Raw genomic sequence first — 12803 nt, forward strand, 5'->3', positions numbered from 1 at the left:
TTAATCCGGCTGCATGTCACTTCAGTCGCCAGCGCCACCGCCTGTTGAAGATTATTTTCCATCGGAAGAGCTTTACTTTGTACAATATTCCGATTATTTAAGGTCTTATAGGGCTGCAAATGCAAGCAAAACAGGAGCGATTGGCCTACAGCTATCGGCAGCTGTACGAGGTAATGCTGGAAACCAACCTCCCTCTGTAGACTACGAAAGTTGTGAAATTGATGAAATCAGGTTCTACGATCGAATCAAGCTCTATATTAATTCAGTATAGTCGAGCCAGATGATAACTACTGAAGTCCTCCTGAGTTCCTGGCCCCTTTCGCTTTGAGCTGGAATCTCAAGTTCACTAAGGCGAAGCGGGTTTATTTTTCCCAATTTGTTTATTAGAGGCTCGGCGAATAAGTTAATCTCTCGAATGGACAGGGGGCGCCACAAGCCTCCGGGAAATCGTCGTGTACTTGGAACCCCCGCGGCCAGATTACCGATCGGTTTTGGTGTCCGCCCGGTAAACAGACGCACGCTCAGGATGCAGCACGCTGGCTCGAATTCAGATCTGGACATTCTGAAAGAGTTTTTTTTTTTTTTTTTTAATTCCGCAAACCTTTACGATGTCTTTGACCTACACAATGAGCGACGTACAGGAATCACAGGGTCGTCTCGCGAGGCGCCTCTCCGATTAGATAGCTCGCGAACATCGTCAGGACACCCTCGCAGCAGTGCGGCTCCTCGTCCGGTTGTTGACGTCTTACCTCGTTCAACTATGGGTGGCCAAGCCACGTTAGGACGTAGCATCTTTAGAATTTATCTGTTCTCACTTCGGCGACGGAGGAGTCATTGGTCAAAATAGAGTGTAAATACTGTCGAAGTACTTCACGAGAACTGGAAAGAGAAGAGTGGATACCATAGTGTACGGGATGTCAGCTGATAGCGGCGCCCGGCGTCACATTGGAGGGCAGTATCAGCCTGGTCAGCAACAGAGTCTGCAACGATACCGTAGCAGACGGAGCCCGGATATGGTCGTGGCACCATTGTAGGGGAAGACAGTGCTCGCGGTGAGCGTGACATCTTAGGCGCGACGGGCGTTATCAGCGTGGCGGCTAGCAGTACCAAGGGACCACATCAGCAATCTTACCAGCTTGTCACTGCAGCAGACGATGTTACGTTCGGCGGTGAGATTGAGACGGCCGTCGTCAGCTCGAAAGGCGTCTTCGATGCCCCTGTCGCGTCACGCAGTATCGTGCTCGGTGGCCCTCTCGAGGTCGCCGCCGTCAGCGCGGGAGGCACCGGCGCCAGCATGACAGTCAGCTACATCGGTGAACAGCATCAACAGAGTTCGCGGCGTCGTCACGGCAGACGCGGCAGGAAAATTAGCGACGCCTTCGCGGCAGCCGCAGTATTGCGCTCGGTGGCGCGATGAAGGTCGCCGCGTCTGCAATCTTACCTCGTGCGATCGAGGCGACATCAAGGCGCCAGCATCAGCGTGTCGGCCGACGACACCGGTGGAAAACTTCAAGTAGCTTGCGGCGATGTCACGGCAGACGCAGCAGAAGGATTGCGACGCCTGTGCAGCGGTTAACAGTATTACGCTCCGCATCACCACTGAGGCTTGTCACGGCAGACGAACGCTCTGCATCACCATCGAGGCGCCAGCATAAGCGTGGCGGCCAGCGATACTGGTGGACAGCTTCAGCAGGGTCGCGGCGTTTTCACGGCAGATGAGCGCGCTGCATCACCATCGAGGCGCCAGCATAAGCGTGGCGGCCAGCGATACTGGTGGACAGCTTCAGCAGGATCGCGGCGTTGTCACGGCAGATGAGCTCGCTGCATCACCATCGAGGCGCCAGCATAAGCGTGGCGGCCAGCGATACTGGTGGACAGCTACAGCAGGATCGCGGCGTTGTCAGGGCTGACGCACGCTCTGCATTACCATCGAGGCGCCAGCATAACCGTGGCGGCCAGCGATACTGGTGGACAGTCAGCAGGATCGCGGCGTTGTCACGGCAGACGAACGCTCTGCATCACCATCGAGGCGCCAGCATAAGCGTGGCGGCCAGCGATATTGGTGGACAGCTTCAGCAGGCTCGCGGCGTTGTCAAGGCAGACGCACGCTCTGCATCACCATCGAGGCGCCAGCATAAGCGTGGCGGCCAGCGATATTGGTGGACAGCTTCAGCAGGCTCGCGGCGTTGTCAAGGCAGACGCACGCTCTGCATCACCATCGAGGCGCCAGCATAAGCGTGGCGGCCAGCGATACTGGTGGACAGCTTCAGCAGGATCGCGGCGTTGTCATGGCAGACGAACGCTCTGCATCACCATCGAGGCGCCAGCATAAGCGTGGCGGCCAGCGATATTGGTGGACAGCTTCAGCAGGCTCTCGGCGTTGTCAAGGCAGACGCACGCTCTGCATCACCATCGAGGCGCCAGCATAAGCGTGGCGGCCAGCGATACTGGTGGACAGCTTCAGCAGGATCGCGGCGTTGTCACGGCAGACGAACGCTCTGCATCACCATCGAGGCGCCAGCATAAGCGTGGCGGCCAGCGATATTGGTGGACAGCTTCAGCAGGCTCGCGGCGTTGTAGGCGGGGGCAGAAGGTGGCCGCGCTGGTAGCCTGCATATTGACGACAGATCACTAACGGCGCGGCGCTCGCGTCGGGGCAGCAGCAGACATACTTACAGCGTCGCACGCGACGCTTATGTGGCGGCCACAACGTTGTTCGGCGGCACCGCAGAGATGGCCATCGTTAACGAGGAGGCAACTTCTACGCAACTTCGGCGGCGCCGACGCGGCGGACAACACTGCCGCGGTCAGTGGCGCTATCGCAGCGCTACAGTAAGTTCCGGCGCCGACACGTGGTTTGGGGCCTCTGCACCGAATCGGAAACCGAACATGTTCTTTCTAAAATAATATGAATCTGCTCACCCATTCGTCGGAGAAATTCAAACCTCCTTGGAGCGCGGTATTCCTCCACCGCGCCCTCCGCCGCCGCCGCCGCCGCCGCAGCCCGCAGGTCGCGCAGCACGCGGTCGCGAAGCACGTGGTCCCCGGAGCACGTGGTCCCCGGCGGAGCAACTTACTACGTTACCGCTTATATTCTCGCGCGAAACTTTTAATACGCGGATAACACTTCCTACTTTAGTCTCGGAAATGCGAATAGTTTAAAAAGAAAACTGATTAACGGTAACGATTTTTGCAGCATGGAACTTTCTTACAAAAAAGTGGGTAGAATCATAAAGCACCGCTCGTTCATTTCTATCGTGAGAACCCCGAAAGACGAATAATGATCGCTAGCGAGGCATAATATATCTCATTATTCAAGAAGAACGAGCGTAAATTAAAAGGGAAGAAAGAATTGACGGTGAAAATTGAAATTGAAAAATTTCATAATTCCGAAACGTTATAAGCCACTTTTTAAATAAAAACACGAATAACTCTGGTTTGACCAGGAGTAACAAGGAAATAGAAACTAAAAGATTAATTTCGAGACACCATGCTGTAAAAATGTTCGAACGGAATACGCGACAACCGGTCACTTCGGCGTTCGACGAAACAATGAGGGTGGCTGGTGGCGGGCCGGGGCGCGTAGGAGCCTTATGTTGCAGGTGGGGAAAACGGGACTACCAACATCGCGGCGGTGTGACGCCGGAGCGACTTACAACGAACGATGGCGCCATCTATCGGTCCGATGCGACGTCTACGACGTACTCTCTATATAAGACCTCGGATATACAAACGGCACAAATAATATTAATTACATAGCAGGTAGAGAATTAAAACCGAAATAAATTACACATATGAAAGAAAAAGTGACCAAGTCCTCTGGTGCCTGAGGCTGGAATCGAACCAGCATATTTTCAATAGATTATAATTTAACTTGTGTTCATTAGAACAGGTAGAGAATATATGAAAAATAATAAATAAAATAATAATACGTTAGGAAGAAGCAATACGACTTTTTAACCCCCGACGCAAAAACGACGGGGTGTTATAAGTTTGACGTGTCTGTCTGTCTGTCTGTCTGTCTGTCTGTCTGTGTGTGTGTCTGTCTGTGGCATCGTAGCTCCCGAACGGATGAACCGATCTAGATTTAGATTTTTTTGGTCTGAAAGCTGAGTTAGTCGGGAGTGTTCTTAGCCATGTTTCATGAAAATCGGTCCACTATGTCGCGGTCGGGGGGTTTTTCAAAATTTTAATTTTGTGGTTAGGCACTGGTCTCACCGCCAGCTAGTAAGCTATGAGCTATCGGCTATAAAAACGAACAAAAGAAAATCACTCTCGTGCAAATAAAAGAGAAACGGCGATATTGATAGCTCACCGCTGGGCGAGTAATTATAAACATCGCCGTGTCTCTTTTATTTACGCGGGAGTGATTATCTTTTGTTCGTTTTGTTTTTATAGCTGAGGCTGAGGTTTTATATTTACCATCCGCACTTGGTTGAGGTAGGGTAGGCAGGGGCCACGGGCGCGGGGAACACCATATTCGTGAGAGACACCGGACCTGAAACACAAGTGAGGCAACGTTTACATAAGCTATTGAGCAAATCTTGTCACTAAAAAGGCGCGAAATTCAAATGGTTATTCTTTATTCTTTATTTCATTGTAGTCATGTGCATGATACAGTAGTAGGTGTTACAAGTATATATAGGTAGGTACATGACGCCCTGTAAGGACACACAATATTCTTAACTTATGACTTATACAATATATTATCTAATTAATAGTTCTATTGCAATTTTATTAAATAATTGAAATGAGTAACAGTTAGTTTTATTAGGTAGTAGGTTAACGTCGATAAACCTTCACGCTTCCAAACGTTTAGCACGTGTCGAGTGATGCAGTACGGTCGTCTAGATGGCGCCACATATTTAGTTCATTCTCGGCTAGATGGCGCTAATAATATTTGACCATTTTAACAATATGGCCCAATCGTCAAAACTGAGGTTCAAAAATTTTTTAAAGTTTTTAAGCCTGTGTCGAGTAATAGAAATCTATACACTGTGACTAGTCTGAATACACATTTTTAGGTTGATTATTTTTGATCAATAATTTTAAAATGTAGAATAGGTTAGGTTTGTTTGCAATAAGGTTCTGTTTATTATTTTTCTGGCACTATATACTCACGGAGTAGTGGGATATGGGTTAAATTGTGGCGTAGGCGAGAAGCTAGCAACCTGTCACTGCAATGTTACAATTTCGTTTTATTCAACCTCTTTTTATTTATTTATTTAAACTTTATTGCACAAAATATACAAAAATGGCGGACTTAATGCCAAATGGCATTCTCTACCAGTCAACCATAGCGCCAAACAGAGATTCAATACAAATGGTGCAGAGAGAAAACTAAAGGTGATTTACTAAGAAGAAAAGTAAACTATATATATACATATACAGCATATACCACACATACTTTTACATAAATAGATATTTATAATAAATATTTTAAATATTACATATAATACATACATTCTTTTTGTCAAGTAGCACTGAAACTTGAGTAGTTCGTGTGTTCTGTCTAACCCTTTATGGGATACAGGTGTGATTGTATGTATGTGACTATATTTTTGCTTTTTTTTTTTTATGATTTTTTGATGATTTTTTGATTTTTAGTGATTTTTTGATTTTTTGTGATAATTGTATTGTAGCCGGCTAGTCAGCGGAGAAATGAAACAAAGGTTCTTTAAGTAAATAATAATATAATGAAAAATATATACAATAAAATAGGAGATGTCTGTCAGTACGCGAGGAAAATAAATAACGTCACTGGCCTTTTTGACTCTGCGTCGGGTTTTTTTTAATGATTTTTTGTGATAATTATATGTACGCTTAATTGTATGTTCTTTGGTTTGTATATCCTCAATGTTATTATATCCGTCAGGAATGACTAGTTTGTAAGCGCTTTGGTGTAAACTGTAAGCTTGTAAATATTTGAATAAATAAATAAATAAATATACTCACGGAGAGGGTCCACGGGCACAGGAGTGATCTTCGCCTGTGCCATAATGTTATACACTCCGACATCAGCCATCATAGGATTTTGAACCATTTGCGGCGGTGACGTCACCTGAAAACAACATACATTTAAAAATCGAAACAAGATGCCTATTATTAAAGAAATAACCACAAAATTAAAATCGACCTAAATTTTCATGAAACAGATGTCCCGACTAATACAGCTTTATAAAAAAAACTAAATCGAAAAAAATGCCACGACAGACACAGACACATACAGACAGGACGACACGTCAAACTTATAACACCCCGTCGTTTTTGCGTCGGGGGTTAAAAATGGCGGACACTACCAGTGGCGAAGGCCGGATTCGAACCGGCGTCTTTAGCAATCCGGGCTAACGCCATGAACCCCTAGGCCACCCTGTCACAGCGGAAGCCATCGAAATTTCTCTTCTATATGCCATATTTGTAAGACTAGGCGTCTTTGACCAACTCTAAGGGCAAGCAGAAGGCAGATATATTTATTTTGACCAACATTATTTTTACCAAACAATAACTAAAAGCGGGTAGATTATAGGGAAGTTTATATAAATTAATAAGGTAGTTTTGTGTTGTTTATTCCGGTGACACTTTTTGTAACCCCCAGTGCAACGAAACGTTGGGAAAAAAGGTAAAAATAATGTTAATTAAAACGACAAAGCGCGGATGTTATTTGTTTTGTAATAAGTTTGACGTGTCCGTTTGAGTGTATGTCTGTCTGTGGCATCGTAGCTCCCGAACGGATATACCGATTTAGATTTAGTTTTTTTTTGTCTGAAAGCTGAGTTAGTCGGGAGTGTTCTTAGCCATGTTTCATGAAAATCGGCCTAATATGTCGCGGTCGGGTTTTTTTTTCAAAGTAGCAAAAGTAACAACTCGCAAAAACACTGACAATGAGTGATTGATAAGGCAGACACATTTGCCCCCGGAAGGCAGAGTTAGCGGTGGCTTCACAAAAATAACTCGTTCTGTATGGCAATTCAAATTTATAATTAATGATATTGTAATAGGTAAATTACATATTTAATGATATTGAGATTCATATTATCTTTTTCTTCTGTGACAATTTGATATGTTTTCTCTGAAGAAGAACGACGTATTATTAAGCAATAATATAATTTATTGAAATTAATTTCGATAGAGTACCTAGTCTGTTCATATTCTTTGATGAATACTTTTGCATGTTAAATTGTATCTTGTTATTTAATGCATGTTAATTATAAGATGTAATGTTTTGAAAAGAAGTTGCCCGCCGAGTTTCTTGCCGGTCCCATAGTGGATACCCCCCTCCCAACTGAGGGGGGACTGAAATCTTCTCGAGGCTGAGGCGTAGGGTTAGAGCCGGCGTAGCTTTATTTGACGTTCATATGCGCATTGTAATATGCCTACTTGAAAAATAAATATTTCATTTTCATTTTCATTTCATTTCATTTTCATTATAACCAGCTGCCTAAATGGATCTTAGAATGTCCTACAGATCGCTTTAAGAAATCACTTACGGAACGGCTAATAGACAAATGTTTTTAGTCGGTAAAAGAATATTTAAGTTGCCAAGATCACAATTTATTGTAAATCCTGAAATTATAGTTATTTGTTATACAAGGGGGCAAAGTTGTATTTTAACGCAGAGTGTAGAATTGAAAAACGAGTAAGTGAAAGAATTGGTTCAAGAATAGAATTGGAAAAGAAGTGGTTCAAGAATAGAATCCTGAACTTGCGAGTTTTTTAACACACGAGAAGTAAAATACATTTGCACCCGAGTGCAACACAAAACTTTTCCCCTCACTGTAGCGAGGAAACTACAACGCAAAAAATTCCTTTATCACTGCTTTCAGTAGTTCCACAGGTGGTTGATTCACCTACTTTTATCAACTTTAAAGCAGTTAATTTGACTTTATTCAAGGTCTTACCCACTAGTGGATAAAATGCGTTTTTACCCGCTGGTATTAAAGGACAAAACACGTGTTTCCGAGCTAGTGAGGGGAAAAGTAATTTATCTATGCCTATATTTGACATCTTGGCTGTGTAATTTATAAAATGTAATAAATTGACTCAATCCTTGTGTATATTTGTAATGAATTATTGTGTAAATTATATTGACATTATATTGTACATACTTGTAAATAATTGTTAAATATTGCATGCCTTGCTTGGTAGAACATAAGAACTGCTTTTCAATGTTATCATCTTATGTAATCTCACTATGTTCTTGAATAAACTATTGACTATTGAACAAAATCCTCGCATTTCGCACCTGAAGTCCACATTGCGAATATATTTCTGTCACACCAATCGGGTTAGTCATAACAGAAAAATATACCCGCAATTTTCGAGCTTCGGTGTTCGCGCTAACTTTACCTCGTCATTTCTAAATCCCTTGTGGTACTGCTGCGGAACGTATTGTGGCATTTCAACGCTCTCCTGATTGGTCAATTTGTTACCCGACGTCATCAGATTGGTCACATTCTCGTTAGCCGCTCTCTGATTGGCCAGCGGGTCGAATGACGGCGGCCTCTGATTCGACGCTTCGAACGTTCTATTTTCAAATACCTTTGGCTCGTACGGCCGTTGGTTTTCAAATTCCGTTCTTTGAGGTTCGTATTGGGCTTGATTGGCTGGTTCGAATGTTTGGGCCTGAATCTCTGGCCTCTGATTGGTCGGTTCTGCGACGCGGGTAGCTGAAGCTTCGTAAGTTTGTCTGTGATTGGTTGCCGTTTCTGGTGTCGAGGTTTGATTGGTTTGTTCTGTATTTTGTTCATAGCGGTTTTTGACCGGGCTTGATGGTATTGGGGTAGTTTTTTGCTCTGGTTGTACTGAAATCTAAAAAAGAAAAACATTTCGTCAAGCTCTTAAATTTGCCAATTTAATAGAGTTGGAGTTAAAATCAAACTGGCCCCAAGTAAAATGAGTCTTATGACACATCTCGGACACTGGCGATCAAATATATGAAAGAGGCGCGTTCTTAGCACACAGTCTAAGCTCGTGTAGGTGAACGCGTACCATGCTTGTATGAGTGAGATATGACAGGTCGACTGTTCTCGTTTTTGACGGCGGTAACGGGGGTGGGCGGCGCTTTCAGCGGGGAGCGGGAGTGGCCATACTGTACGGTAGTACTCTTTATTATACTGTGCTTATGATGAATGATCAGCGCTTGTTTCATTATTACTGAGTTGGGACCAGATGTGTGTGTGTGTGTGTGTGTGTGTGGTGTGTCTGGTTATTAGTTGGCCTTCAATTTACCTTGTCGCTCTTTTGATTGCAGCCATCATGTCGCCTACACTCGCAGCAACATTTGCTCCGGCCATCATCGCAACGACATTCCGCTTCTGAAAACATATACAAGATAATTATAGTATGAATTTTCTGAGATGCACTTTTCGGTTTTGCCCTATTAATCTGTTAAACAAAGGCCTTTGTTTCTATTATTCGCCGCGGTTAGCTCCCGTTTCCACAGCACGTGTTAAAGTCTCAGTGTAGTTAAAAAGCAACTATCATGATAGCAATAAGGTTCAAATCCATAAAAAGCCCTTTCGGAGATAACACGTTTTGTCATCTTCAAAAAAAGTTACCTGCACACTGCAAACTGTTTAATAAATTTGAACCTTATTGCTATCATGATAGTTGCTTTTTAACTACACTGAGACTTTAGCACGTGCTGTGGAAACGGGAGCTAACCGCGGCGAATAATAGAAACAATGGCCTTTGTTTAGCAGATTAGGGCAAAACCGAAAAGTTCATCTCAGAAAATTCATACTATACAATTATTGATTTTATTGTTAACGCCAAAAGTGGCAACACAACACAGGACGGCAACAGAACAGACTTCTTTTAACAGAACCATAGATTAAATATAAGAAGATTATACCATCCCATACATTAAAATGCGACCGCATAAGAACGCGCATACACTACATCCAGGGTTGTAAAAAAACGGTTTTTTTTCTGGCTTGAAAAAAAAAACTGAAAAAAAAACCGTGAAAAAAAAAAAACAGTTTTTTCTGGAGTATGTTTTTTTTCTAAAGTACGAAATCTCAAAATTTGCAAAGTAGTTAATACTTTTATACGGTTTTTTAGACTTAATGTTAACTATTAACGAATTTAATCAAATAACTTTAATTTCTGGTCTTATAAAAGTAACATTTACGAAATCTGTAGTTTGTAGTTATCACTATTTACTGTTGGCAACACCACCGCCTCTCCACGCTACACGCAGCATCGGGGATTCCCCAATAAACGTTTGTATACTAAATTAAAATGTACGTTATTGTTATTGAAGCACGTTACAACTCACGAAAAACCGTTATTGTCGTATCATTTGTTCATCTGAAAAAAAACCATATTTAGAAAAAAAAACCAAGGTGCTCGGTTTTTTTCATGTTTTTTTTCATAATTCTGAAAAAAAAAAAACATTTGGTTTTTTTTTCTATTTACAAACCTAACTACACCACACATAGATGGCGCCACAAAATGTCCTGTAGCTTTCAGTTATACTTGTAGATGGCGTTGTGTCACTTTTGACATAGATTTATGGCTCGAAAGTGACACCTTAACACCAACCTACAAATCATCTACAAATAATCGATGGCAACAATACATTTTGTGGCGCCATCTATGTGTGGTGTAGTGTATGCGCGTTTTTAGGCGGTCGCATTTTAATGTATGGGATGGTATGATCTTATATTTAATCTATGACAGAACAGACCACTGAGTAACCTCAAGAAGGCTTGTGTTGTGGATCAACAGACAGAGACAACGAATATAATAATATATAAAAATAATAATTATATGTGACTGTCTTTAGTGAAACGTCCCAAGACTTACTTGTATCTTCATATGAATAAACTGACAAAGCGGCTTTATAACAATCGACAAAGTGGCACGTTTTACTGAACACACTCACATATACATAGAAAACATCTGTGACAGGATCAAATATAGGCTCATCACACAAATAAACGCCCTAGCCGGGATTCGAACCTAGGACGCGCTAGACCAGTGGCCCATTTCTCAAAACTGTAAGTTACAAGTTACAAGTGGAAGTCTCTTTCCAACTTGTCATATTAGACATTGACTACCGCTTGTAAATTGTAACTTGTAGCTTCGAGAAATGGGCCCCAGACCGGTCGTCAGATGATGTGCAAAAAATACCTGTGTCAATGAACGAGTGCTGTTTCTCCAACCGGCCTCTCCTTTTTTCGCAATTTTGAATCTGAAACAAGAGGAAACAATTCTCAAAAACTATTTTAAAATACATTGTCTACTACTACTATTGTCTTCGGTTACCGCGATAGTTACTCATAAAATAAAACTATGGAAACGGATTATATCGCGTATAATGAATTTACAATGCACCCTAATACAAGGCTTGTACCTTTCGAGAAACGGGCCCCTGGTGCCCATTTCTCGAAGCTACAAGTTACAATTTACAAGTGGTTGTCAATGTCTAATATGACAAGTTGGACAGAGACTTCCGCTTGTAACTTGTAACTTTCAGTTTTGAGAAATGAGCCCCTGATAGCACTTTAGATGGTCATTAGGCGTTAACTAGAGATGCAACGAATAGCTGTTTGGCCGGATACCGAATTATCGGCCCAACCATCGGCGAATATTCGGTATCCGGCCGCCGAATATTCGGACAGCAGAATTTTACCTACAATATCTACAATTTAAGCAGGGAACGGGCGCGTCGTGCAGGTTTTGACTTGTTTCGTAGTGAACTTCGCGCGGAATCCGCTTTTTTTTAATGTTTATTTTTTTTATAATAAAGGGCTATGATTATAAGTATTATAAATAACCGTAACTGTTTTTTTTACATTTAATTTGTTTACCCAAATCATTCAATCAAATTAGCACATCCGGTATCCGGCCGGATAGTACGCCACTATCCGGCCGAATAGGCCAGATACCGAATAGTAACCGAATATTCGGTGCATCTCTAGCGTTAACTATAGGGTTAGTGAAAACAAAAGATACCAGGGAGCCGATATTTGAATGTCGACCATTCGATTTCGTGAATTTCGTTCAATAATATCTCCACTACTAACGATTTAAATTTTACTAACAGAATCGAAAACGACTGGTCAATAGATTTAAAATTACTGGCCGTCCTGTCTAGAGACGGCAGCCTAAACACTGTGACTACACGTAAACATTTAGTAAGGTACGGCGGCGCAAATCTTCGACTGGGGGGCAAATGTAACTGGTTAATTTTTTCCAAGTTTTACAATGTTTGCATTATTAAATAGAGTGTCCACCAGTTACATATATATGGTAGGCGTGTTCAGTTGATACATGTAGAACTCAAGATCATAGTGTAATAGTGGAAAAAATGGATTAGTTACAATTGCCCCCCGTCGAGATTTGCCCCGTTGTACCTTAGTAACTTTCTACATACTCGATACACGTTGTAGTACTTATATGTGGATAGAGATACAATGAGACGTTGTAGTATATGAGATATAAGATTTGTACATACATACATACATACAATCACGCCTGTATCACATAAAGGGGTGGGCAGAACACATGAAACTACTAAAGCTTCAGTGCCACTCTTGGCAAGTAAAGGGTTGAAAGAAAACGAAACTGTGACATTGCAGTGACAGGTTGCCAGCCTCTCGCCTACGCCACAATCTAACCCATATCCCATAGTCGCATAAGATTTGTAGTGGGCTGATAATTGGCAATAATTTAGAAAACCGTATTGATATGGACCATGACTCGTCCAGATGATTTATCTAATATGTGACCAACGTCTACCGTAACTCGTATCTGTCATACCACATATTTTGTATGCGTCATTTCATCAGTTCTAA

General features: G+C 42.6%; 1 protein-coding gene across 1 annotated transcript in view; it reads right to left on the reverse strand.

Annotated features, from left to right (window-relative positions):
• LOC125238948 (cAMP-regulated phosphoprotein 21-like) overlaps positions 1 to 12803 on the reverse strand; it is a 129111-nt gene that overhangs the window by 5209 nt on the left and 111099 nt on the right. Inside the window, exons 18-22 of the mRNA XM_048146448.1 lie at positions 11137 to 11197; positions 9229 to 9314; positions 8347 to 8808; positions 5956 to 6061; positions 4423 to 4498 (exon numbers count right to left, since the gene is read on the reverse strand). Coding sequence (XP_048002405.1) covers positions 4423 to 4498; positions 5956 to 6061; positions 8347 to 8808; positions 9229 to 9314; positions 11137 to 11197 — 791 coding nt within the window. The remainder of the gene's footprint in view (positions 1 to 4422; positions 4499 to 5955; positions 6062 to 8346; positions 8809 to 9228; positions 9315 to 11136; positions 11198 to 12803) is intronic.

The sequence above is a fragment of the Leguminivora glycinivorella genome, chromosome 24, assembly GCF_023078275.1.
Source record: "Leguminivora glycinivorella isolate SPB_JAAS2020 chromosome 24, LegGlyc_1.1, whole genome shotgun sequence".
NCBI lineage: Eukaryota > Metazoa > Arthropoda > Insecta > Lepidoptera > Tortricidae > Leguminivora > Leguminivora glycinivorella.